The sequence below is a fragment of the Pristiophorus japonicus genome, chromosome 6 (assembly GCF_044704955.1).
Source record: "Pristiophorus japonicus isolate sPriJap1 chromosome 6, sPriJap1.hap1, whole genome shotgun sequence".
Classification (NCBI taxonomy): Eukaryota; Metazoa; Chordata; class Chondrichthyes; family Pristiophoridae; genus Pristiophorus; species Pristiophorus japonicus.
Window position 1 is genome coordinate 39,630,525 of NC_091982.1, and position 27,178 is coordinate 39,657,702.

At 45.7% G+C, this 27,178-nt stretch overlaps 1 protein-coding gene across 1 annotated transcript in view; it reads left to right on the forward strand.

Moving 5' to 3' along the window:
• Nucleotides 1-2,891: 2,891 nt before the first annotated feature.
• LOC139266100 (monocarboxylate transporter 8-like) overlaps nt 2,892-27,178 on the forward strand; it is a gene marked incomplete at its 5' end in the record, with an annotated part of 123,844 nt that continues 99,557 nt past the window's right edge. Inside the window, one exon of the mRNA XM_070883947.1 lies at nt 2,892-3,096. Within this exon, the coding sequence (XP_070740048.1) occupies nt 2,892-3,096 (205 nt within the window). The remainder of the gene's footprint in view (nt 3,097-27,178) is intronic.

The following is a 27,178-nucleotide window of genomic DNA, read 5'->3' on the forward strand; positions in this document are numbered from 1 at the left end:
AAAGAACCGTCAGCGTAGGACCGTGGCAACAATCTAAATAGCCAACATGACACAGCTCCTGTTCAGCAAGATTTCACCACAAGGTGGAGACTGGAAGGTGAGAATTCTGCATCTTGTTGCCAAGACTCGTGCACTGATAGTGAAACTGCAGAATCAAATAGCTAAAGCATTGCGTAATTTAATCAATTACTATGTTTAGTTTCATGGAATATAATTCAAAGTGTCTCAAGCAAGACTGCAAAGTTGCAATTGTGACCTGGTTTTGCAGCACTTTCTCGATATCTGGGGGCCTCATAAAAATGCAAGTTGTTGATTCCAGTCCATTATGTTTACATTCAATCTACCCTAAATCTAATATACCTTTATTGGCTTGTCCCTTTCCTGTCTCATTTATTACTCCCTTTCCTTCCCCTGTTTGGTCTGTCTTCAGAACTGCCTGCTGGTTCTTGCTTGCATGCGAGTGTTTTTATTTCCAGCTGGGACTATTCCTCGTCTGCCTGTGATGTGCAGTGGCCTGTAGTGATAGTGGGACAAGAATCGTCCGGCAGCTCCACGCCCTGTAGCCTACTGTGAATATAACTAACCACAAGTGAACAGACACGCACGGAGACAGCGTGGACAGGAGTTGGATCTCGAAACGAGTCTAAAGTACGGAAGGGAAGCATAGAGAATGGCGGGGAGTGGGGCAGCATAGGAAATAGGTTTGTTACATCATGGGAAGTACCGAGTGCTCCAAGGATTGGCGATGGACTACTATTTTTTCTAATTTGCATCAATGATCCAATTTACAGATGGTGCCTTTTTAGGAGGGGCAGTAGAATCAGATGAGGCAGCTCAAAAATTACAGAATAATTTGGACAAAACATTTAATGTGGACAAATGTAAAGTACTGCACATTGGAAGCAAAAGTGGGTGACACACTTGCCTTTAAATGGCGCTGTCTTTCCTATGGTAGCAAAAAAAAAATACCCATATTTAAATCACTCCCGTTTGGGGTGGAAAATGTCAAATATTTCTGCTTTCCTTATGGATCAGACCTCCTAAACTAGAGCCAAAACTTCCTGTGTAACAGCGCGGATATCTTTTAGCCTGCCTGTGAATTTCCTCTGAGGTCAGTGCTCAGTGATGTGCTCCAGGGTCTGATTAGGAGCTCCATGGTATGAATGGGGAAGCTTTAATCTTCCAGCTATGGAAAAGGTGGCAGCATCTACCATGACCAGTTCTGAGGTGGTTGATGGTTGTCCACTGTTTGCGAGGAAGGTTTAATCCTTTTAGGTTGTACTGTGGGGTCCTCTAAGGAATCCATTCCGTATGTCGCCGTTCTTCCAAGCATTTTGCCATCGGTCATCAAGGCTGAGGGGAGATTACTGATGGGCTTTGGTGGTATAATACCGGTGTATGACGTTGGAAAAGATATGGGAGCCTTAATGCTCAACAGATCCATGATGAAGAGCAGCAATCAACAATGCCAATTTGATATATATAACTGCTTCGGTTATAGTTCTGTAAGTCGGAGGAAGTTATGATCAAACTGTATATTGCTTTGGTCGGACGACACCTTCCGTACTGTCACAAAACCTAAATACTGCGGATGCTGGAATCTGAAATAAAAACAGAAAATGCTGGAAATCTCTGGGGCGAGCAGCATCTGTGGAGAGAGAAACTCTAGGAACAACACAGCTTACTGCCTTCTGGACTCAACATCAAGTTCAACAATTTCAGAGCATAACGTTTACCCATCTTTGGCTCCCTTTCTCTTCCCCCCCCCCCCCCCCGCTTTTCAGTGCTCCTTAATGTTTTTGAACAGTCGTGGACCCTAAACGTTAACTCTGTTTCTCTTCACCGTTGCTGCCTGACCCGCTGAGATTTCCAGCATTTCTGTTTGTATTATCTTACGGTTCTGTGTCCAGAGCCCTTGTTTAGAGGTCTAGCTATGGGGAAAGACTGGAGAAATTTGGACCCTTCGGTTGCAAAAGGAAGCGTCTGAGAACTGCGTTTGTAGAAGTATATAAGACTGTAAATGATGTGGAAAATTATATTAAATTGTGAGACTAGAACAAGTTTCAAATTAATAGAAAAGCAAATAAAAACGGACAATGCTGGAAATACTCAGCGGGTCAGGCAGCATCTGTGGAGAGAGAAGCGGAGTTGACGTTTCAGGTCTGTGCCCCTTCATCGGCTGCATTCTGCTGTGAAAGGGGACGAGCCCACGTGTGGAGTCTGCAGGAAGCGTTCTCACGCTGTGGACAACAGGGCTGGGGTGAGCCTGACTAACTGGAATCGTATTTAGTTCCTGGTTGTAAGTATCTTGGGAGGTGAGGACGGCTCGGAGTGAGTGCTGTCTGGGAATCCTGCTGTTAAAGCCAAGCTATCCGGGCAGATTTCGCCAGTGTCTCTTCCTCCCCCCCCCCCCCCCCCCGCCTCCTCTGACTGTGAGAATGGGGGCAGAGGCGGAGCCTCGGCTCTTTGTTGACTGTCGAAGGATTTCGTTTCTCTGCAACTGATTGATTTGGTAGTTACGTTTATTTTGGCAACGGGCGGACAGCGACGGCAAGCAGGTTTGCACCTGATTTTTAAATATATATATATATTTACATTACTTAATCTGGATCAACCTATCTGTGCGGTGCTGATCGGGAGCACAACACACATTACATAAAAGCATTGGGTGAAAATAACACTAATCTGTGAAACCAGTGTGCGCTGGCTCCCAAACACTGCAATCATTCCCTGTGTGTGTGTCTCTCTTGCACAGGACGATGGACGGTGAGATAGCAGACCGCAGCGAGACGGGAGGGAAGACCATGCCGCTGACGGGAATCGGTGGGCTGCAGCAGGAGAGCAAGGGAGAGGAGACGGTTCCAGGGGTGGAGGTGTGCAAAGACAACCGGCAACTGGCGGCAGACTCGGCCTCCGCTTCGGGAGCTCAGCCCGGCTTCCAAGTGCCCGAAGGCGGCTTCGGCTGGGTGGTGGTGTTCGCTGCCACCTGGTGCAATGGCTCCATCTTCGGCATCCAGAATTCGTTCGGCATTCTCTATGTGATGCTCTTGAAAGAGTTGGAGGGTCGGCACGACCCGAGCATTCAGTTTAAAGCAGGCGAGTGTGCGTGGCCCGGGTTTGTCCCGGTTACTCGGAATACCCTTCCCTCCCAACTCCAAAACTATCTCTACGTGTTTGCAAAGTTTTCTGCCAACTGTTGCCTTATCCAATCTATGCCTCTCTGTAATGTGTACCCTGCACCCTGGTTAGTAGCAAAAGTGCCAACGAATGTCACTGACATTTAGCAGAAAGAGCCAAGCGAATAGAGCTTTTTTTTAGGAGATACCTTGAATTAAACCAAAAAGCAGTGAGTCCTTTTGCGAATGAGCAAGAAGTGATAGGTTCGCCACAGCTGATAACACTCAGCATCTGTCGAGAGAGAAACAGATCCCCACAGATGCTGCCTGACCTGCTGAGTGCTTCCAGCATTTTCTGTTTTATTTCAGTCTTGGTCTCCTTACCTAAGGAAGGATATACTTGCCATAGAGGGTGTGCAACGAAGGTTCACCAGACTGATTCCTGGGATGGGGGGATTGTCCTATGCGGAGAGATTGAGTAGACTAGGCCTATATTCTCTAGAGTTTAGAAGAATGAAAGGTGATCTCATTGCAAAGTACAACATTCTTACAGGGCTGGACAGGGTGGATGTTTCCCCTGGCTGGGGAGTCTAGAACCAGAATAAGGGGTCGGCCATTTGGGGCTGAGCTGAGGAGGATGATGAATCTTTGGAATTCTCTACCTCAGAGGGTTGTGGTGGCTCAGTCATTGAATACATTCAAGACAGAGATCGATAGATTTGTGGATATTAAGGGAATCAAGAGATATGGGGATAGTGCAGGGAAGTGGAGTTGAAGTAGATCAGCCATGATCTCTTTTAATGGCAGAGCAGACTCGAGGGGCCGAATGGCCTACTCCTCCTCTTATGTTCTTATATGATTTATAGAAACATTAACTGTAAATAACTGTTATACAATAGCTCATATATGGAAATCTATGCTGTTAAAATTTTATTGGACAAATGTTTGATAATTATTTTTTTAAATGTGGTGCAGTAGGTTAGACACGTCTCGTTTTTGGGACCTGGTTTCAAGTCCAGTCTACATAGAGGGCTTGATCCTCTGTCTGTCTGTCTCTACTTGGAATGGATTTGGGTTTCCTGGATTCATTTCCCAGAGGGGACACATCCACAATACAACTGCTGGCACTACATTAACAATCCTGTTCAGAGAAATCACGGGTGGTCGCTGTGATAATGGGAAAATACATCACACAGGTGTAGTGTGCTTTTCTAAAGATGGGGCAGAGTAGAAGAAGCTGTACTGTGCAAAACTTAACCTGGGAGTACTAAATGCTGACACTGGATGTTCAAAATGGGGGAGTTTTCCTTTTCTCATATCCATTCCTTAATTAGATAAGCACAAAACAATTCACAAAGGAACACGCTGGTAAAGTGAGTGAGAGTGTTTGGGAGCAGAACTGAGATGTTGCAAAGTTCAAAGTTTATTAGCTGCACAATGTGGTAAAAGATTAATTGTTTTCTTTTCTTAGCAACTTTCTCCCCTCCCAGCTACCCTAAAGGTCTTGATTCTGTGCTGGTGAATGTCACCATCGGTGTTGGTTTACCCTCGTCTAGCTTGTCCAACCAGCCATTGACATATATGAGGCTCAACAGTGAATACTGACAGGCTGTTTGACTACTGGGAATATTACAGCTGAGTCTGATCCCGCCCTCATCCCACATTCACATGTATATGCCCAGTAGGAGTTGCTGGATAATGATCAAGAATGGGAATCCTGACCTTTTTTTGTCTCCAGCACCTCCACTGGTTGGAGTGTGTAATCACAGCATGGGTAGTTTACAGAGGCAGCTTCTATTATAAATATGGATATAGGAATTTAACATTGGAAAAGTTGACAGAAGGTTCATGCATACATAACAGAAAAATACATAATAAAAATGTGTATATATTATATATACATGTGAGTGTGCAGAGGTTTGAGAGACACTGGGAGTTTAACATTTTGCCATTCAGCTGTTTAAACTGTTGCTGTTCAAGAGAAAACAGTGGAGCAGGAATGATGAGTAAGAATATGAATCACATCCTCTTCTGGGTGCTGGTGGTATATCAAGTGGGGTAATTTTATCCATAAAAAATAAACGGTGTGTTGGGGTCGGCTGGGATGTAAAAAAAAATTAAAATCTCAAACTCGACTCCAACCCGCCCTCTTTCGGTTTTAACGGAGGTTGGACATTTAAATGTAATAATGAGGCTGCGTGCCTGATTCTTAACCTGTCCTCCAGGTTTAACCTGGCCTCGGTTAAAGGGAGGCGAAGACTGCCTCTTGGAAAAGCTAAGTTCCTTTACAGCACTGCCTGTGGGCCACCCAGCCCACCTTCTCCCCTGCCCACCATCAGACACCCCCTCCCATCCAAAGAATGCCCCTCACGGAATCTGATAACTGAACACCTTCTCCACCATCGGAGATCGGACCTCCCTCGGGAATCGGACCGTCCACGTCCCCCCCGCCCCAATCAGACCTCCTCCAGATTGCCGAACAAGCCCCCCCCATCCGGTTTGCCCCTCCCTCCTTGGGGATCAGCAACCACCCCTTCCCAAAGATCCGGATCCCCCTCCCTGCGCACCCTCTAATGCCCCACCCAACAGGGAGCCGCTCTGATTGTGATCTGGGCCAAGGCTGTGAACATTAATGTGCAATTTTAACACGGATGGCTGCCCTCGGCACTGCTGAACTATTCAACATTGCTGATGGAAATGCAAACAGCTGAGAAGCACACTGCTCAAAGTACCAGCTTTTAGTTTGACAGATGCCCACACCATTAGCTTTTCTAGAATTGGCACATTCAGTGCCAGATTTTCAGCACAATTCTATCAGTGCACCCGCTGAGAATTCCACTGCAATGTTTATAGTCGTGGATTTATTATTTTTGAATTGCTGCAATCTTCTATTATAAAGTTATGATTCTTTAAAGCTTTCCATTTATGACAAAGAAAAGTTCTATTAATCCAATATTCAACTATACATGACTCCAACAAAAATCTCTTCCTAGTTAAGAGTGCTTAAAATATGAAATCAAATTAAAGATCTTATTCTGGCTATTAAGGTAATACATTTCTGAAGCTTATTATTTTAATTAATTAGGGTATCTTAAGCGAATAATATCTAATTTATGTAACTATTATTCCTTTGTTTGGAGTAGGTGGGCTGCAGGTGGGATTGTTAAGTTACTGACGATTGCAGAGTTGCATAGATAATGGATGATAGCTTTAAATTGGTGTTTGCTTAATGGTTGGCTTCTCATAAAGGGAAATCCTTACCAGGAAGGAAGTCTTTCACTTGTAGTTGATGCCTTAAAGCGATTTTGTCCCAGTTTTAGCTAGCTTGGAACAAAATGCTATTATTATTGCAAATCATGAACCTCTTTATTGAAAAAAGTCCTCAAATAACCAAAGCAGGGTAATTTTCAAGACATGAGATGTTTTGTGCCTGACCTTTGAAACAATTGCTCAATGATCCCATGTATTTAAGTTCACATAAAAGGATGTCACAGTGAAGGAAGCTTGTTCTGTTTTAGATTGACTCAACTTGCCCATCTCGGTGAAATGGGTCTCCATAATTGCAATAATAATAAATATTTATGATTAATGGGAAACTGCTCTTTTACATTGACATGTCATAATCATGTATTCAAAGTTACTATTTGTTTGTGAGACATTCATTTACTTTATGTTAATTTTTAAAACTTATTTTCAACTCTGCTAGAAATATCTCCATCTCGATTCACATTAAGGGAATAAAGGAAAACGGAGAGAAATAATCCCTCGGTGTTTTTGCATAGACAGACTCATTGACCTTTTAAACAAGTTTGTTGAAGTGAATGTATTCATTTTTGTTAACCTTAATAAGTGAAATTTAATTCTCAAATACTGAAAAATGTGACTGCCACAGTCTGCATGAGTGCAGCTTCATTGTTAGGATGATTTGGCTCCTTTACCTTAAACACCGAGTTAACTCTCTTGTAGGTGTAAAGTATGGTCATGGAAAATCAAAACATTTGGCAACTATCATGGGACAGGCAATACATGTAGCTATGAGTGTACTTCATGCTTTAGTCTATGAAACTAGTCCCATAATCACTGCTGACTGTGGCTCTTTATTATGCTAATGTGTCTTTGATCATCTCTTGTAGTATATTGGTATTAATAATTAACATGCAATAATTAACAAACATTAAATTAAGTTAAAAACCATTGTGCTTATAGACATCAACAAAGTATTTATGTTCCATTTTTATTCCATATAGTGCTTTTGACTTTCTCCCATATTTTCCATTTCCCCCCTCCCTTTTACGTTTCTCTCCTTCCAGTATATGCATTTTTCCTTTAGCTAAGTGTATAATGGGTAACCAGGTCCTAGACTTCTGCTAGAACTGCTTTTGATCAGCTTGTTGGGAGGTGTATGAAAATGGTTTGGAATATCTTTTCCCCCTACTTTGCAAATATGTGTCGTTTCATAGAAAGAAAGACTTGCATTTACATAGCGCCTTTCACGACCATTGGACATCCCTAAGCACTTTACAGCCAATTAAGTACTTTTTGTTTGGAGTGTAGTCACTGTTGTAATGTGGGAAACGTGGCAGCCAAAATTGCGCACAGCAAGCTCCCACAAACAGTAATGTGATGATGACCAGATAATCTGTTTTTTGTTATGTAGATTGAGGGATAAATATTGGATAGGACATCTGGGATAACTCCGCTGCTCCTCTTTGAAATAGTGCCATGGTATCTTTTACATCCAACTGAGAGAACCAATGGTGCCTCAGTTTAACGTTTCATCCGAAAGACGGCACCTCTGATAGTGCAGCACTCCCTTAGTATTGCACTGGAGTGTCAGGCTAGATTTTTGTGCTCAAGTCTCTGGAATGGAACTTGAACCCACAACCTTCTGACTCAGAATCGAGAGTTCTACCCATTGAGCCACAGCTGACATTGCATTCAAAGTTATGAGCTCGCCATTTGGGATATCACCGGTGGAAACTTCTATCTGTGGCACAGTACACTGAAACTTCAATTCAGGCAATTTTCCAATCATATGGCTTTTTCGACTCGAAACAATGAAAGAATAATATTTAATGAGGCTATAATGCTAATAGACAACCTGTTACTTAAAGTTAAATTGAATTGAGTTACAATGGGCCCAAGTTTTGGGGACCTGGACGCCCGTTTTTCGCGCCAGAAAGTGCGCCTAAAAAAAACTTACCTATTCTCCGGCTCCCTGCAGGTCCTCTGGAGCTGGGCGCAGCGCAGCACGAGCTGTAGGGGACGGAGCCAGGTCCCTGCGCTGAAAACAGTGCCGGGACCTCGGCACATGCGCGCTACAGTGGGCGCGCATGTGCAGTAGCTCCAGGCGCCCAAAACTGTGGGAGGGGCCCGAAGCACGCAGCCCCTAGCCCTGGCCAAATGGCCTCACTGGGCTGCGTGAATAAGGCTTCTCCCACCCGACCGGACCCGATCCCCGCTCTTCCCCCCCCCCCGGATCTCCGCGACTCATCCCCCCCCCCCCCGGACCTCCGCGACCTCCCCCGAGACCCGACGCCACCTACATGTAAATCCAGCCCGAGGTCTTGGGCCCGGCCGTTCAGCCCCCTTCCCTCCCCCTCCCCTCTCTCCTTCCCTCCCCCTCTCTCCTTCCCTCCCCCCCTCTCCTTCCCTCCCTCCCTCCTCCCCTCCCTCCCTCCTCTCTCCTTCCCTCCTTCCCTCCCTCCCTCCTCTCTCCCTCCCTCCCTCCTTCCCTTCCTCCCTCCTTCCCTAGCTCCCTCCTTCCCTCTCTCCCTCGTCTCTCCCTTCTCCCCCTCTCCCTTCCCTTCTCTCCCTTCTCCCCCTTCTCCTTGCCCCTCCTTCTCCTCGCCCCTCCTCCCCTCCTCCTTTCCCCCCCACCTTTCCTCCTCCCCCCTCACCCCACACCACCGCCCTCTACCCCCAGCCCCTTTCTCCCCCTCCACCGACCCCCCTTCTCCCCCTCCCACTCCCCTTCTCCCCTTCCCCTCGCTGTCAGAAACACAGACACTGACAGACAGAGAGCGAGAGACACACACATAGACAGACAGAGATATAGAGACACTGACAGAGACACACTGGGGTGGCCGTCCCAGCACGCTGTTGGAGGACTCCCGGTGCTGCAGTCGATAAGTAGAAAATGTTTTATTTATTGATTTAAAAAAAAAAAATTTTATTAATTTTTTTTGATTGATTTATTGATGTATTTATCATTTATTATTGATGATGGCTCTTTATTTGTAAAACTGAAGTGTTTAATGTTTGTAAACTTCCCTTTAAACACCCCACCCCCCCCCCATTCCCTACGCCTAATTTGTAACCTACGCCTGATTTTCTAAAGTGTAGACAAGGTTTTTTCGAAAGTACAAAAATCTTCACTTACTCCATTCTAAGTTAGTTTGGAGTAAGTTTTCACTGCCTAAACTTTGAAAATAGGCGTAAGTGGCTGGACACGTCCCCTTTTGAAAAAAAATTCTGTTCCAAAGTGAAACTCTTCTAACTGACTAGAACTGGAGCAAACTAAATGCCGAGAATTCACATTTCTAAGATACTCCATTCTAAACCAGTTGCTCCAAAAAAACAGGAGCAACTCAGGCTGAAACTTGGCCCCAATGTGTGGCGCTGTACTGGATTCAGTCCTAAAAACATAACCAACTTGTTCCATGTCAGCCTGACATCGGTAGTGGGTAAAATGTTGGAATCAATTATTAAGGATGTCATAGCAGTGCATTTGGAAAGAGGCGACATGATAGGTCCAAGTCAGCATGGATTTGTGAAAGGGAAATCATGCTTGACAAATCTTCTGGAATTTTTTGAGGATGTTTCCAGTAGAGTGGACAAGGGAGAACCAGTTGATGTGGTATATTTGGACTTTCAGAAGGCGTTCGACAAGGTCCCACACAAGAGATTAATGTGCAAAGTTAAAGCACATGGGATTGGGGGTAGTGTGCTGACATGGATTGAGAACTGGTTGTCAGACAGGAAGCAAAGAGTAGGAGTAAATGGGGACTTTTCAGAATGGCAGGCAGTGACTAGTGGGGTACCGCAAGGTTCTGTGCTGGGGCCCCAGCTGTTTACACTGTACATTAATGATTTAGACGAGGGGATTAAATGTAGTATCTCCAAATTTGTGGATGACACTAAGTTGGGTGGCAGTGTGAGCTGCGAGGAGGATGCTATGAGGCTGCAGAGCGACTTGGTTAGGTGAGTGGGCAAATGCATGGCAGATGAAGTATAATGTGGATAAATGTGAGGTTATCCACTTTGGTGGTAAAAACAGAGAGACAGACTATTATCTGAATGGTGACAGATTAGGAAAAGGGGAGGTGCAAAGAGACCTGGGTGTCATGGTAAATCAGTCATTGAAAGTTGGCATGCAGGTGCAGCAGGCGGTTAAGAAAGCAAATGGCATGTTGGCTTTCATAGCGAGGGGATTTGAGTACAGGGGCAGGGAGGTGTTGCTACAGTTGTACAGGGCATTGGTGAGGCCACACCTTGAGTATTGTGTACAGTTTTGGTCTCCTAACCTGAGGAAGAACATTCTTGCTATTGAGGGAGTGCAGCGAAGGTTCACCAGACTGATTCCCGAGATGGCGGGACTGACCTATCAAGAAAGACTGAATCAACTGGGCTTGTATTCACTGGAGTTCAGAAGAATGAGAGGGGACCTCATAGAAACGTTTAAAATTCTGACGGGGTTGGACAGGTTAGATGCAGGAAGAATGTTCCCAGTGTTGGGGAAGTCCAGAACCAGGGGACACAGTCTAAGGATAAGGGGTAAGCCATTTAGGACCGAGATGAGGAGAAACTTCTTCACCCAGAGAGTGGTGAACCTGTGGAATTCTCTACCACAGAAAGTTGTTGAGGCCAATTCACTAAATATATTCAAAAAGGAGTTAGATGAAATCCTTACTACTAGGGGGATCAAGGGGTATGGCGAGAAAGCAGGAATGGGGTACTAAAGTTGCATGTTCAGCCATGAACTCATTGAATGGCAGTGCAGGCTAGAAGGGCCGAATGGCCTACTCCACCTATTTTCTATGTCTATGTTTCTATGTCCTGTCTGAAACTCTGTAGAAATTAATAATGGTGCAGAGTAGACATTTTTATTGTTGTTTTGCAAGTTAATTGATCATTACTACTTTAAGGTGTCAGACTTGGCTCATTGGAGTATTCTTGCCTCAGAGGCCGAAGTTGTCTTTTGGATGAGACGGTAAAAGACGTCTGCCTTCTCAGATTGACGTAAAAGATCCCATGGCACTATTTTAAGCAGAGTGAGGTTATTCACCTGGTATCTTGGCCATCATGTATCCTTCAACCAAATAACTTAAAACAGATTATCTGTCCATTTATCCTTTTATTGTTTGTGGGACCTTGCTGTGCGCAAATTTGCTGCTGCATTCTCTTACATTGCAACAGTGACCACACTTCAAAAGTACCTCAATAGCTGTGATGTGCTTTGGGATGTCCCATGGTCTTGAAAAGCGCTGTATCAGTGCAAGTTATTTCCTTGTGTGCCTCCCCACATGGCTGATAACCAGCATCGAAGCACTGACCACACTCGACCAGCTCCGTTGGGCAGGTCACATCGTCCGCATGCCCAACACGAGACTCCCAAAGCAAGCGCTCTACTCGGAACTCCTACACGGCAAGCGAGTCCCAGGTGGGTAAAGGAAACGTTTCAAGGACACCCTCAAAGCCTCCTTGATAAAGTGCAACATCCCCACCAGCACCTGGGAATCCCTGGCCAAAGACCACCCTAAGTAGAGGAAGAGCATCCAGGAGGGCGCTGAGCACCTCGAGTCTCGTCGCCGGGAGCATGCAGAAACTAAGCGCAGACAGCAGAAGAAGCATGCAGAAAACCAGACTCCCCACCCACCCTTTCCTTCAATTACTGTCTGCCCCACCTGTGACAGAGACTGTAATTCCCACATTGGACTGTACAGTCACCTGAGAACTTTTAGAGTGGAAGAAAGTTTTCCTCGGTTTCGAGGGACTGCCTATGATGATGATGATAAAGGTATTTCCCATGATGGGTGGAAGATCAGTTGATTTAAAATAAATTGCTTCCAATTTGCTCTCCTGATAGTGTGAACTCATAAGGGGCATGATTCCATAGGTGTTGGGTGTCCGGTGGGCATTGTTCAAATGTAACCCTGAAAATAAAATGGCGCTATTACTAGCAAACTCTTCAGCAACTTTAATGCAAATACCATTGAAGTGTCTTTTATCTTCCATCAGCCTCCAGAAATAATTTATTCTCAAAATATTGGGGCCAAGGTCCCCGAAGGAAAGGGTGATGGTACAATAAGCTAGTTAGAAGCCAGCTCTTTGTATCCCTTGCAGAGGTTACTTGTCTGCCTAATCTAATTGTTGAATTTTGCTTCTGCTGATTAGCAGCATGAGATGTTGAAACAATGCCGTAAGAAATACTTTGAAATGCTAATGTGATCATTTAAAAATGTAGTCTACAGTGATTCATGATATTGTTCAGTAGTGTGGATCACCGCAGGACAAGAACATTCCCTGACTGCTTTCCTTGACATCTCATTACATTAACAACAGCAAAATCATATAGTCTCGGCAGTTGAAGGCACGGCAGCCAATGGTGGGGTGAAGGAAATCAGGGATGTACAAGAATTGGAGGAACACAGAGTTCTTGGAGGGTTGTAGGGCTGGAGGAGGCCATAGAATAATTTGAACACAATAAAGAGAATTTTAAATTTGAGACAATGCTGGACTAAGAACCAATGTAGGTCAGCAAGCACAGGGTGATGGGTGAATAACAGGCAGCAGAGTTTTGGATGATTATTACACTCAGTGAAGCAATTAGGCATTTGCATTTTAATCTAGAAAAAAAAACCTCAATATGTTTCCAACCATTTATTGCAAGAAGCCAGTGACAAACAGAAATGCACTAATAATTCCAAAGAGTATTAAACTATGAACAGCTTTTACAAGTCTGTACTATAGGATACATTGTTATTTGGGAGCACAACCACACCTCACATTTCTGTATTACCGAGAATGACATAGAATTTACACCATAGAAACAGGCCATTTGGCCCAATAGATCCATGCAGGTGTTTATGTTCCACATGTGCCGCCGCCCACCCTACTTCCTCTAACCCTGTCAGCATTTTCTACCATCCCTTTCTCCCTCGTGTACTTATCTGGCTTTCACTAAAATAGTTCAGTGCTCCCAAATGTTCCATTTCACTGCTGCCTTTCTTCGTGTTTCAGCAACAAATGTGCATGTACCAACTCTCTGATAGCTCTCTGATAGCTCAGTTGGTGAATTCACTTGCCTGGTACAGTACTAAGCTATGCAGACTAGAAGGTCTCAGGTTTAGGTGCTACTCTGTTAAGCTTACCACAGTCAGTATCAGTTGTGGGTCAGTGGATAACACTCTTGCCTCTGAGTCAGAAAATTGTGAGTTCAAGTCCCCTTCCAGAAATTTGAGCACAAAAAATCAAGGCTGACACTCCACTGCAGTGCAGTGCTGAGGGAGCCGCTGCACTGTTGGAGGTGCCGTCTTTCGGATGAGACGTTAAACCGAAGCCCTGTCTGCTCTCTCAGGTGGGGGTAAAAGATCCCACAGCATTATTTTGAAGAAGAGCAGGGAAGTTATCCCTGGTGTCCTGGCCAATATTTGTCCTTCAATCAACATTACAAAAAACATTATCTGGTGATTATCATATTGCTGTTTGTGGGAGCTTGCTTGTGCACAAATTGGCTGCCGCATTTCCCACATTACAACAGTGACTGCATTTCAAAAGTAGTTCATTGGCTGTAAAGCGCTTTGAGACTTCCCACTAAAGTCACTGAAACAGTACCTGATCCAAGTGTGTGTCTAGTCGTGAAAGACACTATATAAATGCAAGTCTTTTTTTCTTGGTTAGGGAAGAGTCACCATGCTGGAAAATGTGCATGTGTGGACATCTATCAAGGATAGGTTGGACAATGACCTCACTTTGTTGAATTGCCTGCTGACACTTGCTGGCTATATACGCACTTGGATCAGGTACTGTTGCAGTGACTTTAGTAGGATAGCGCATTGGTGTACTAATATGTTTTTTCTCCATATGCACATTGCCAGAAATTAAGAGTTCCTGCGTTAAGTGCTGAGGGAGGCAAGAAGCACCTCAGAGAGAGCTGGAGAGAAGTGAAGATTAAGTCAACCTATCCACCTCCAAGTTGCTGGTTACTTTAGCATTGGCAGAGGCCCAGGAAAAGTGCTCACCTGCTGTCTGTCAATGAATTGTGCATAGTATGAGAAGAATCTCAAAAGATGGAGATAAATTATCTTCCATAATGAAAGAAGATGTGGGTGCATATTCCACAAATTGACCAAAATGCTCCCTTTTCATCTCCGCCATCCCCAAAAATAAACTTGTTCTTACAGACAGTTTAGACCTGTAAGTCTCAATAGAGGAAATTCATTTTCTTAATGAAAAAAAACTTCACTTGTAAATGCTTTAGTGACATTTACAGAATTAGAAACATTTTGCTTTTCCATAATTTTCTGTGGCCAAGTTTTTACTGGTGTTTTGAAAGAGCCTGTTGTGCAGTAAATTAATTTGCTACTTTTGTTTATAAGTTACCAGACAGTACAGATAGGATCCAAGAGCCTCAACATAGATAGCAAGTATTGATGTGAATGGGTTTTTCAACTGGCTTATGGATTGAATGACCAGTCCAGATATTTTATTTCTTCAAGGCTTCACTTTACGAAAACACAATATTGACAAGATACTGCCAAATGTCATTCTGTTAAGGCTGAAGAAAGCAGCCTTTCCCAGACTATTGTTAGGTCTACTGCATGAACTATTTGCTATCCTCATTAACAGTTAACAGAAGTAATGAGAAGCAGAATCAATGCCAGCTGCATGTATAGAGTTTTGCCGCTATCTCACAGGCAGGAGTCTTTATTACTAATGTTAGCTAAAGGTCAATTTGGTGGGTGGCAGATGGGAGGCCGGCCAAGGGAGCTTTGGAATAGTCGAGTCTGAAGGTAACAAAGGCATGGGTGAGGGTTTCAGCAGCAGATGATCTGTGGCAGGAATGGAGATGGGCGATAGTACAGAGGTGGAAGTAGACGGTTTTGATGATGGAGCAGTTTTGGTGTTGGAAGCTCAGCTCAGGGTCAAATATGATTGCAAGATTACGAACAGTCTGGTTCAGCCTCAGACAGTGGCCAGGGAGAGAGATGGAGTTGGTGGCTAGAGAGCGGAGTTTGTGGTGGGGACCCAAAGCAATGGCTTTGGTCGTCCCAATATTTAATTGGAGGAAATTTCTGCTTCTCCAATGCTGGATGTCGGACAAGCAGCATGACAGATCAGAGGCAGTGGAGGAGTTAAGAGAGGTGGTGGTGAGGTAGAGATGGGTGTCCTCAGCATACAGGTGGAAACTGACAGTGTTTTGGATGATGACTCCGAGGGGTAGCATGTAGATGAGGAAAAGGAGGGGGCCAAGGATAGATCCTAGGGGCCTCCAGAGGTAACGACATGGGAGCGAGTAGAAAAGCCTTTGCGTTAGATTCTCTGGCTACGACTGGATAGATAGGAATGGAACCAGATGAAGGTCCTCCCAATCAGTTGGACAATGGAGGAGGATGGTGTGGTCAACCGTGGCAAAGGTTGCAGACCGGTGGAGAAGGATGAGAAGGGATCATTCACAATGGTCACTGAACACTTCGATATCCATTTATATGTTAGTCATTGCACATTTATAGTTGCATAGTTGTTTCTTAAATGATTCCAGGGTTTTTGCTTCAACCACTCTACCTGGAAGTCTGTTCCATTATTGATCATTCTTTCCTGATATCAGTCATAAATTTAATTTTACTAGTTTGAATTAATGTCGCCATGTCTTACTCTTCATTTTATTTGAAATAATGTTCCAGATTTACCTTGTTCATCCTCTTAACTATCTTATAAACCTCTATAAGATCAGTTCTCGTTTCCAGGTGGAAATACCCGAGTTTCTGCAGTCTTACCTCATAACTCAAACCATTGGGATACTAGGGATCAGCTAATGTCTCTTCTCTGTATTGCCTCCAAGTACTTGATTGTCTCCTTTGTTTCTTGGCAACCAGAAGAAGACATGACTCAAGGTACAGTCTGACTGCAGCACTGTTCAGTTTCATCACGATTTTTCCTGCCGCCTTCTGATTTTGTTCTGTAGTTCAATATTCTGTTGGCTTTGTTGATTGGTGTTGGCTGGACATGTTGAGTCTTGAATCTAATGACATGCATGGATCTCTTTCAGCTTCATCCTTAGATATTTCAAAATTATTTATGGAGTAGCTGTGTTTTTTCTTCAAGCGCAAATTACGATCAGCGCAAATCGAGTTTCTGCGATCTTTTGCGCATGTTTAAAAAGTATCACGCGAGAAACTGGCCCCGCCCACAAAATGGCGGTGCTGTTGCCTGCCATTGGCGAAAGTATTTTAAGGAGTTGGAGCGTGACGTCAGTCAATATGCAACGCCGAGTTGATGCCCGCTCATCCACTTTGGAGTTCACCACTCCCATTGCTGCCCATGATAAATCATACCAGTGAGCGTTGCCGCTAAAAGGAGTTTCAGGAGCGTTAATGGCTGAGAGGAGTTGGCAGGACTGATGAGGATGGACGCCGATGAGTGGAAAACACCTCAGATGAATGCCGGAACTTCAACCACCTCAGTTGCCAAAGTTCCTCTTTTAAATTTTCATTTTTTGCGCATCAGTGGCGGGGGTGGGGGGGAGCAGAGGTTGCACTTTCTGGGAGCTTTCCGTGAGGCCTTCAGTGTTTGAGTCAGTAAATCAATGGTGAACTCTATTGAAACGATTGAAGATGATCAATGGAGATCTCTTTTATCTTTCTGATAGCGTCACCCTCTAGCAAACCTGGACTCAACTTTTTAAGATTTTAAGGAATTATAAATAATTTATTCAAAAATCCATAACCAATAATTTGTCAAATAATTATTTTCTGATGAGTAATGAAGACCCATGAAAAGCGGCCACAATGACAGGACATTTAAACACTTTCAAGAGTAACCATTGGGGAAAGATTACAGAGAATGCATTCATTTCATAAACTATTAAAAATCCACAAACATCGGCTCCCAGCCAATATTTTTGGAGCAAATACGGTAACTGTTCGGGTCGCTCCTTTCTTCCCCGTTCCCCTACACTGCGAGCAGGAGACAGAGGCGACCTTTGGCCTCCTTCTGAGATTAACGCTGCAAAGAGCGCGTTATACTAGATGTTAATGAGCAGGCAGTAGCAAAATGCCGGAATTGCCTGTGCTTTCTCAACCGGCAGGTTTTCTGCATTCTTCAATTTCTGCGCCAAGTATCTGATCTGCTTTCTCATTGCAGTTTGTTGGACCTTGTGTGTAGATTGAGTATTACGTTCGCCGACCAACACTACAGTAACGACATTTCAATTTCAAAAGTTTTCATTTGTGACGTCTGAATATGTGAAAGCCGCTGTAGAAATCAAATTCTTTCTTTACATGTGGCCTGAAAAATTGAATTAAACTGCAAACACACGAAAATATATATTAGGTGTCTAGCTTAAATTTAAAAAAACACAGCCCATTTGATTAAAAGAAACAGCTTGTCGAGCCATAATAGGGACGTGATGACCCTAAGGGGCCGAAATTGCCCCTTTCGATAATGCCTCTGTCCGCCAGAAAGTGGTGGCCACGGGGTGGCATAGAATGGCCGGCGACTCTCCGTGGAGGGGCCGCCATTTTAGAAATGGCCCTTCCTCACGAGTGGAGCGGTGCCCGGGACCACTCCGCCCGTTTTCCCGCCACGGCGTGCACACGCTGACCCCTTACCAACTGGCGGGGACCACCTTACGAAAATGCCCTGAGGGAGCGGCCCCACCACCTGCCAGTGCCCCCGATGGCTTTTGCTGTCAGTGCACTCTTTGGGAAATGGCGGCACATCCGCCCTTAAAGGGACGGGCGCACTGCCGTGGCTGCCATGTCATTTTCTTTTGTTGGCCGACTGCCAGGTCGGCCTGACAATTATGCCCCGGGTTCGGCCGGGCCGCCAACAGGCAACCTGGCACCCCCTAAAGGGTGCCAGGCTGCTGGCCCAGCCGAAACCCTCCCTGGTGGCCCAGTGGGCGCCACTGATGTGGCTGCAGAGTTCGGAGTGAACCTTTCCTTTAACTGAAGGGGAGAGACGTTGACATCATCAGATTGATGCCGATAACTGATCAGGGCGGCGGACCCACTGCATGGGCACTCCTGCCCCGCACCCAGCGGGAACATCGCACCACGGAGAAAATAAAACAAAAGTGCTGAATTTCTCTGGTATCTCCACCCCATGGACCGTTAAAAAATGGAAGGTGTACCCCATTTTGAGTGGAGGGCAATTTTTACCCCTAAATCTCCACGGTCTCAGAGTTCTGCCTGCCTTCAGTATTGTGAAAGAGATATGACTTCAGATTGTCCATGTATATAGATTGTTAAAATGTCATGAACAGGTACAGAAAATAATCAAAAAGGCTAATGGAATGCTGGCCTTTATATCTGGAGGACTAGAATACAAGGAGGTAGAAGTTATGCTGCAGCTATACAAGCCCTGGTTAGACCACACCTGGAGTACTGTGAGCAGTTCTGGGCACCACACCTTAAGAAGGATATATTGGCCTTGGAAGGAACGCAGCGAAGATTTACCAGAATGATATCTGGACTCCAAGGGTTCAATTATGAGGAGACATTACACAAAATAGGGTTGTATTTCCTGGAGTTTAGAAGGTTCAGGGATGATTTGATCAACGTTTTCAAACTATTAAGAGGAACCAATAGGGTAGGTAGAGAGAAACTATTTCTGCTGGTTGGGAGTCTAGGACGAGGAGACACAGCCAAAAAGTTAGAGCCAGGCCTTTCAGAAGTGAAGTTAGGAAACATTTCTACACGTAGTGTGGTAGAAGTTTGGAACTCTTCCGCAAACGGCAGTTGTTGCAAGATCAGTTGTGTAATATAGAGCTCGACCTAGCAGACTACTGTGGTAATGCAACTAATGCTGTATATAATAAAAGGGTCATGTGACAGATCACATGATAAGTTCCTGTAGAGCCATCTTGTAGTTTGTGATGTCGTAAAGAATAAATCACATTGGCGACGTAGGATGGTGATATGTCCTTACTATACAGTATAAATGCACACGAGGCCCATACTTGAGAGATGGTCACTCTGTGACCAGTAACCTTTATTAGCCAGCACTGAAGTGATGAAGGTGGGTGGAGCTTCCCCTTTTATACCTGAAAGTCCAGGTTAGGAGTGTCTCCCACAAGTTCACCACCTAGTGGTTAATGTTCTCACAGTGTACAACTTAGGTCAGTTTATACATGGGTTACAATGACAGTTAAATACATGACATCACCTCCCTCCCATCACAGGTTAAGTCTCTGGTGGTTTACGTTCCCTTGTAGAGCACCTGAGTTGGGGCTCCTTTTGTTGGGCGCTGGCCTGAGTGTCTGCTATTTGCGGTGCCTCAGGCCTGTCCGGACTGCCCACAGTGACTGGGCTCTCCTCCGCTTGGTTCCGGTGTTCGGTCACCTGTGGAAGAGTGAACTCTACATCGTGTTCTTCCTCTGCTCCTTCTATGGGGTTGCTGAACCTCCTTTTTGTTTGATCCACGTGTTTGCGTCAGGTTTGGCCATTGGTAAGTTTAACTACCAGAATCCTATTCCCCTTTATGGCAATCACAGTGCCTGCGAGCCATTTAGGCCCTGCAGCGTAGTTGAGGACAAAGACAGGGTCATTGACATCAATACATCGCGCCCTCGCATTCCCGTCGTGGCAGTCACATTGTGACTGGCACCTGCTCTCAACAATTTCTTTCATGGTGGAGTGTATAAGGGATAACCTGGTTTTGAGCGTCCTTTTCATTAGCAGCTCTGCGGGTGGGACCCCTGTGAGCGAGTGTGGTCGGGATCTATTGGCCAACAGGAGGCGTGATAAGCAGCTTTGTAGGGAACCCCCTTGGATTCTGAACATCCCCTGTTTGATTATCTGCACTACTTGATCCGCCTGGCCATTTGAGGCCAGCTTGAATGGTGCCGTTCTAAAATGGTTGATACCATTTCCTGCCATGAAGTCCTGGAATTCAATGCTTGTAAAACACGGGCCATTGTCACTGACCAAGACGTCCGGTAGACCATGGGTGGCGAACATTGCCCGTAGACTTTCTACCTTGGCAGAGGATGTGCTTGAATTGAGAATGTCACACTCGATTCATTTGTGGTAGGCGTCTACTACAACCAAAAACATTTTTCCCATGAAGGGACCTGCGTAGTCCACATGGATGCATGACCATGGCTTGGCGGACCAGGACCAGGGGCTAAGGGGGGCTTCCCTGGGCGCATTGCCCAGCTGGGCACATGTGTTGCACCTGCGAACACAAAGTTCCAGGTCATATTCTATCCTTAGCCACCAAACGTGTGACCTGGCAATTGCCTTCATCATGACAATGCCTGGGTGCTCATTGTGGAATTCTCTGATGAACATCTCTCTGCCCATCTGGGGCATGACTACTCGATTTCCCCATAGTAGGCAATCGACCTGAATCGAGAGTTGATCCTTGCGCTTGTGAAATGGTTTGAATTCCTCAGGGCATGCCCCGTACGTTGCCCAGTCCCCATTCAGGACACATTTCTTGACTGAGGACAGTAGCAGGTCTCTATTTGTCAAGACTTTAATCTGACGGGCTATCACGGGTGAGCCTTTGATTTCGAAAGCTTCAACAGCCATGATCATTTCAGCAGCATGCTCAGTTGCCCCCTCGGTGGTGGCTAGTGGGAGCCTGCTGAGTGCATTGGAGCAATTTTCAGTGCCCGGTCTGTGCCGAATTGTATAGTCATAGGCAGCTAACGTGAGCGCCCACCTCTGTATGCGGGCCAATGCCTTTGCATTTATGGCCTTGTTGTCGGTCAAAAGGGACATTAGGGGTTTGTGATCTGTCTCCAGCTCAAATTTCCTGCCAAACAGGTACTGGTGCATTTTTTTTACAGCATATACACATGCAAGCGCTTCCTTTTCTACCATCCCGTAGCCCCGTTCTGCCTGGGACAGACTTCTGGAGACATAAGCTACCGGCTGTAACTGACCTTTGTCATTAACATGCTGCAACACACACCCAACCCCATAGGACGACGCGTCGCACGTTAAAATGAGTTTCTTACATGGGTCATATAGCATTAACAGATTGTTAGAGCACGAAATTTGCTATGTTCCATCAAAAGCCCTTTCCTGTCTGACCCCCAGACCCATTCGCGACCTTTGCGTAGGAGCATGTGTAGCGGCTCTAACAGCGTGCTCAATAAGGAAGAAAGTTACCAAAATAATTCAGGAGCCCCAGGAACGAACGCAGCTCCGTCGTGTTACGGGGTCTGGGTGCTCTCTGGATCGCTTCTGTTTTGGACGCAGTAGGTCTGATTCCGTCTGCTGCTACCCTCATCCCCAGGAATTCTACCTCTGGAGCTAGGAAGACGCACTTCGCCTTTTTCAGTCGCAGACCTACCCGGTCCAGTCTGCATAGCACCTCCTCCAGGTTGTGGAGGTGTTCTTCAGTATCACAACCCGTGATGAGGATGTCGTCTTGAAAAACCACTGTCCTTGGAATCGACTTGAGGAGGCTTTCCATATTTCGTTGAAAGATCGCGGCGGCCGAGCGAATCGCAAACGGACATCTGTTGTACTCAAACAACCCCTTGTGTGTCGTGATGGTGGTCAGCTTCTTCGACTCACTCGCCAGCTCCTGGGTCATGGAAGCTGAGGTCAGGTCCAATTTTTTAAAAAGTTTGCCACCAGATAGCATTGCAAAGAGGTCCTCCGCTCTCGGTAGCGGGTACTGGTCTTGGAGCGACACCCGATTGGTGGTGGCCTTGTAATCACCACATATCCTGACTGACCCATCCGCCTTGAGCACCGGCACAATTGGGCTCGCCCAGTCACTGAATTCGACTGGCGAGATGATGCCTTCCCTCAGCAGGAGGTCCAATTCGCCTTCTGTCTTTTCCTGCATCACGTACGGCACCGCTCTGGCCTTGTGGTGTACTGGCCTATCGTCCGGGTTTATTTGAATTATTACCTTGGTCCCCATGAAGTGCCAATGCCAGGTTGAAATAGTGAGTCAAATTTGTCCAGGACCTGTGAGCAAGATATTCGCTCCACAGAAGAAATTGCATTGACATCGCCCCATTTCCAGTTCATGACAGCCAGCCAACTCCTCCCCAGCAGTGCTGGACTGTCCCCCGGACAATCCAGAGTGGCAACCTGTTCTCCGAATCTTTGTGGGTCACGACTACCATGGCGCTGCCTAGCACTGGAATGATCTCCTTTGTATATGTCCTTAGCTGTGCGTCAGTTGGCAATAATTTTGGCCTCCTGGCCTTGGACGCCCACAACTTGTCGAACTGTTTGATACTCATCAGGGACTGGCTGGCCCCTGTGTCGAGCTCCATTAATACTGGGATGCCATTGAGGAGCACTTTCATCATTATCGGTGATGTCCTGGTGTATGAACTGTATATGAGATCCACATGAACTCGCTGAACTTCAACTTTCAGTGATTTTCCCCAGTGTCCATTTGGCCTCATAGGGCTTACCTCGGGCCTGTCCTCCTCGTACATCAACCTGGCTGCAGACTTCCTGCACATATGCGCCAAGTGACCGCAGACGTTGCAGTTTCTGCAGGTATATTGCTGATACCTTCAAGTTCTGGCTGTGTGTTTGCCTCCACACCTCCAACATCAGCCGTTGTTGGAAACAAAAGGTCCATTACCAGTCAATCATCTCTGATTGTCTCTGTAACTGTTCTTAACTGCACCATTAACAGGTGTTGATGGCCCCATTACGGGCCGCATTGTCCCTTGCGATGGCATGAATCGCCGTTCAGCTAGCCATTGTCTCTGTTGAATTCCCCCTTTGGGTTCGACTACATGCTCGGGCATGTCCGAATGCCCCTGTCTGCCTGGAGAACTGTGTGCCGCGTTAACAATATTGCCTCCCTTTCCATTTGCTGCATTTAAACCAAGATTTTTGTCAAACATCATTCTGGTCTCTTCCTCCCCTGAGATAAATGTCTGGGCCATCAAAGCCGCCGTTTCCAGGGCCGAGTCTTTGGTCTCAATCAGTTTCCTGAAAACCCCAGCGTGCCCGATGCCCTCAATAAAAAAGTCTCGCAGCATCTCCGCTCTGCATCTGGGAACTTACATAGCCTCGCCAGTCGCCGGAGGTCTGCCACGAAGTCTGGAATGCTTTGCCCTTCTCGCCGCCGGTGCGTGTAAAACCGGTGTCTTGCCATGTACATGCTGCTCGCCGGTTTAAAGTGTTCCCCGATCAACTTACTGAGCTCTTCAAAAAAGTCTTGTCCGCCGGCTTCTCTGGCGCTAGAAGGTCCTTCATCAGGGAGTACGTCCTGGATCCACAAACCGTCAGGAGATGAGCCCTGCGTTTGTCAGCCGAATCTTGTCCCAACCATTCCTTAATGACGAAACTTTGCTGTAGTCTCTCAATAAAATCGACCCAATCATCACCAACACAGTACCTCTCGTCTGTGCTGCTAGTGGCCATGCTCGCGTGGTTTAAATCCCAGTTTCTCATCGCCAATGATATGTCCTTACTATACAGTATAAATGCACACGAGGCCCATACTTGAGAGAAGGTCACTCTGTGACCAGTAACCTTTATTAGCCAGCACTGAAGTGATGAAGCTGGGTGGAGCTTCCCCTTTTATACCTGAAAGTCCAGGTTAGGATTGTCTCCCACAAGTTCACCATCTAGTGGTCAATGTTCTCACAGTGTACAACTTAGGGCAGTTTATACACGGGTTTCAATGACAGTTCAATACATGACAGATGGGATAATCGGATTCCCTGGCTGAAAATGTTGTTGGTGGATGTTTCTGCCAACTGACAGAGCGACTTTGAGAGGTTATTTGTTTTGCAGCACAGCTAAAAATCCAAGGTAAATTACAAGCACACTTGGCTGAATTGAAGAGTCCAGATGGCCACGCCAATGGGAATAATCGGGCGCTTGGGTGAGTTCCATCACGACAAAGAGATTTTCGGAGCCTATGTGAAGCGGCTAGAAACCATAACCGGGTGGTGTTAGAAAGAGAACGGGTTATTTTCTTGACTGCAAGGTGTATGAAACCCTGAAAAATGTGCTTGTTCCCGTCAAGCCGAACGAGAAGCCACTGACAGAGATTCTAAACAAGTTAGAACAGCACTACAGTCCTGAGCCCGTGGAAATTGCTGAAAGTTATCGTTTTGGAATACGAGATCAATTCATTAATGAGAGTGTCAGTGAGTAATTGTAGTTTTAAAAAAGCTATCCATTTCACTGTCATTTCGGAAACTTTCAGGACCGAGCATTGCGTGGCCATTTTGTTTGTGGGATGAAAAATGAAGCAATCAGAAGAAAGTTGTTGACAATCCCTAACTTGACTTTTGATTTGGCTTGTCAGACAGTTATGTCCATGGATATGGCCAACCAATATTTCCGAGAATTTCGTACCATTTCCTTCGTTAGACAACCGAGGTGAATCACCTGCAGGTTAAAAGTAAAAGGCAGTTGGGCCCCTGGCCATGGTAAGTGCATTGAAGTCGCGCTATCGGTGTTGGGACAGCACATTGTTCAAAGCTGTCCATATGTAAAGGCAGAGTGTATCTTCTGCAAGAGAACAGGTAAGGTCAATGCTCTCCGCACTCATTGCCATCATCTGAACCACATCTGTTAGATCCTGCACCTCAGGAGAGCGCGGTCCAGCTCTCCTTCCCCTCCTCACCCTGGGTGTGGCTCGTTGCATTCCACTGGGACCCGCAGCCTTGGACGGTGGGGCCATGGGTGTGCCTTGCAGTGAAAGTTGGAATGATTCAATTATTTCTGATGAGTCAGATAGTCTTGTTACAAGTAGAGTACAGTAGCAAATTCTATATTAGATGTACTAGAAACAAGTCCAAGAAAAAGTCAGAATTTAAGTCTGAGTCTGAGTCAAGCGGCCAAACAGTCTGAAGTTGTAGCGAGTTCAAATATAGATCCCTGGACACCATAAGTGGGGTGGGTGATGAGGTATTGGGACTGTCGGGAGACCTAACAACACTCTCACGAGAAATAGGAACACTGTCTGGGAACGTGAGGGAGGGAGTATCTCAGCTGAAACAATGTCGGTGAACATGAGGGAGGGAATGTTGCAGGTAGCTGATGCGCTGTATGTGAACACAAATGAGGGAATGTTGCAGGTAGTTGACATACTGTTGCTCAACATGAGGGAGGGCATGTCACAGGTAGCTGAGACACTGTCAGTAAACATGCGTGAGGGAATGTTGCAGGTAGTTGACACACTATCAGGGCACATGAGGCAGGGAATGTTGGAGTTAGCTGCTGCAATAAGGGAACACGTCCAGATCCCGCGCCCATTGACAGAACCAACTGCTACTCCCACTCCAATCTCCAGACCAGCCTCTGAAGAGGCCTAAGCCGGCCCATCCACATTACCACCTGCCCCCACCCCTCTCCCCCCATATTAAGAATTTAATGTTCGAAAGAATAAGCTTGGTACCAACCTGAGAAACACTGCGCCACCGCCTGCGGCAGGGGTGGAGTCACCAAAACCAAGCGCAGCGGGCGGTCTTAGAATAAGGTGGAGGAGAGATGGTTGCAGCCTTTCTTTGCTGCTGTTATTATTATTGTTGTTACTGTTGTAACTGTTCTTAAATTAAAAGTTTTTTGCAAGTTATGTAAATTTATAAGTTTAAAAGTTTATAAGTGATCTTAAAGTTTGTAAGTGATCTTAACTGAAAACTTTAAAGTTTGCTACAAGAATATTTTTATTTAAGTGAAGTACAAACAAATGTTTGTTAAACTTTTGAATAAAATATATTTTAAATTATAACTGAATCATTTACATTATTTGTTCGATTATTAACACAACTTTTTGAAATAAACAAGAATCATTTCCATCATTTGTTCCATTAACACAACACATTACGGAACAGGTCCAAACAGTAAACATGGTCTATGTGGAATAATTGCCGCTGAGCCTTCAGGCAGCAAAGCGTTCACGGATGAGCTGTTGGCACAAGGCTCGAGCAACTGTTAAAGGGGCACAACGGCCCGCCCTCCTCCGCTGTCATGCTCCAGGTTCAAGTAGTTGCATGGCTTCCTTGTCCTCATCCTCATCCTCCTCTTCCTCCTCCTCCTCCTCCTCCTCCTCCTCATCATCCATCATCATCATCATCATCATCATCATCATCAGTCACTCTCACCTCAGGTGGATCTTCTACTACTGCCTCATGATGGCTAAGTTATGCAGCATGCAACACACAACAGTGAACTGCCCGATAATCTCAGGGGAGTATTGCAAGTAGCCTCTGGAATGGCCTGGCATCGGAAACGCTGCTTCAAGATGCCAATGGTCCTCTCTATTATGCTGCACATTGCAATGTGCGACATGTTGTATTCCCGGTCAGCTTCCGTCCGAGTTACGGGTAGGGGTATCATGAGCCAGGTGGCGAGGCCATACCCTTTGTCTCCCAGTAGCCAGCTCTGCCCTTCTGGCTGCTGCTGAAACATGGCAGATATCGCACTCTCGAGTAGTTTGAACACATCATGGGTGCTCCCAGGGTATCTTGCGTCAGCTGACATGATGTGATGCATGTCGTTACACACGAGCTGTACATTAACGGAGTGGAAGCATTTTCTGTTGCTGTACATTTCTGAATCCTCCAAAGGTGCTCACAAGGCAATTTGGGCAAAATCAATGCAGCCCTGTACCTTTGGGAAGCCAGCAATCCTGGATTAGTCCACAGCCCTTTCACGCATTGCCTGGGCGGTCATGGGTAACTTTATGTTGTCACTCCTCCTGGCATATAATGCAGCAGTCACCTGCTGAATGCAGATATGTGTTGCTTGTTGAGAGATGGAGCACACATCCCCAGTTGTGGCCTGGAATGATCCAGATGCATAGAATGAATGTGCAGCTGTAATCTTCACTTCAACTGACAAAGTAGTCCTCCTGATGCTTCTAGGTTGCAGGTCTGCTTTTACTAA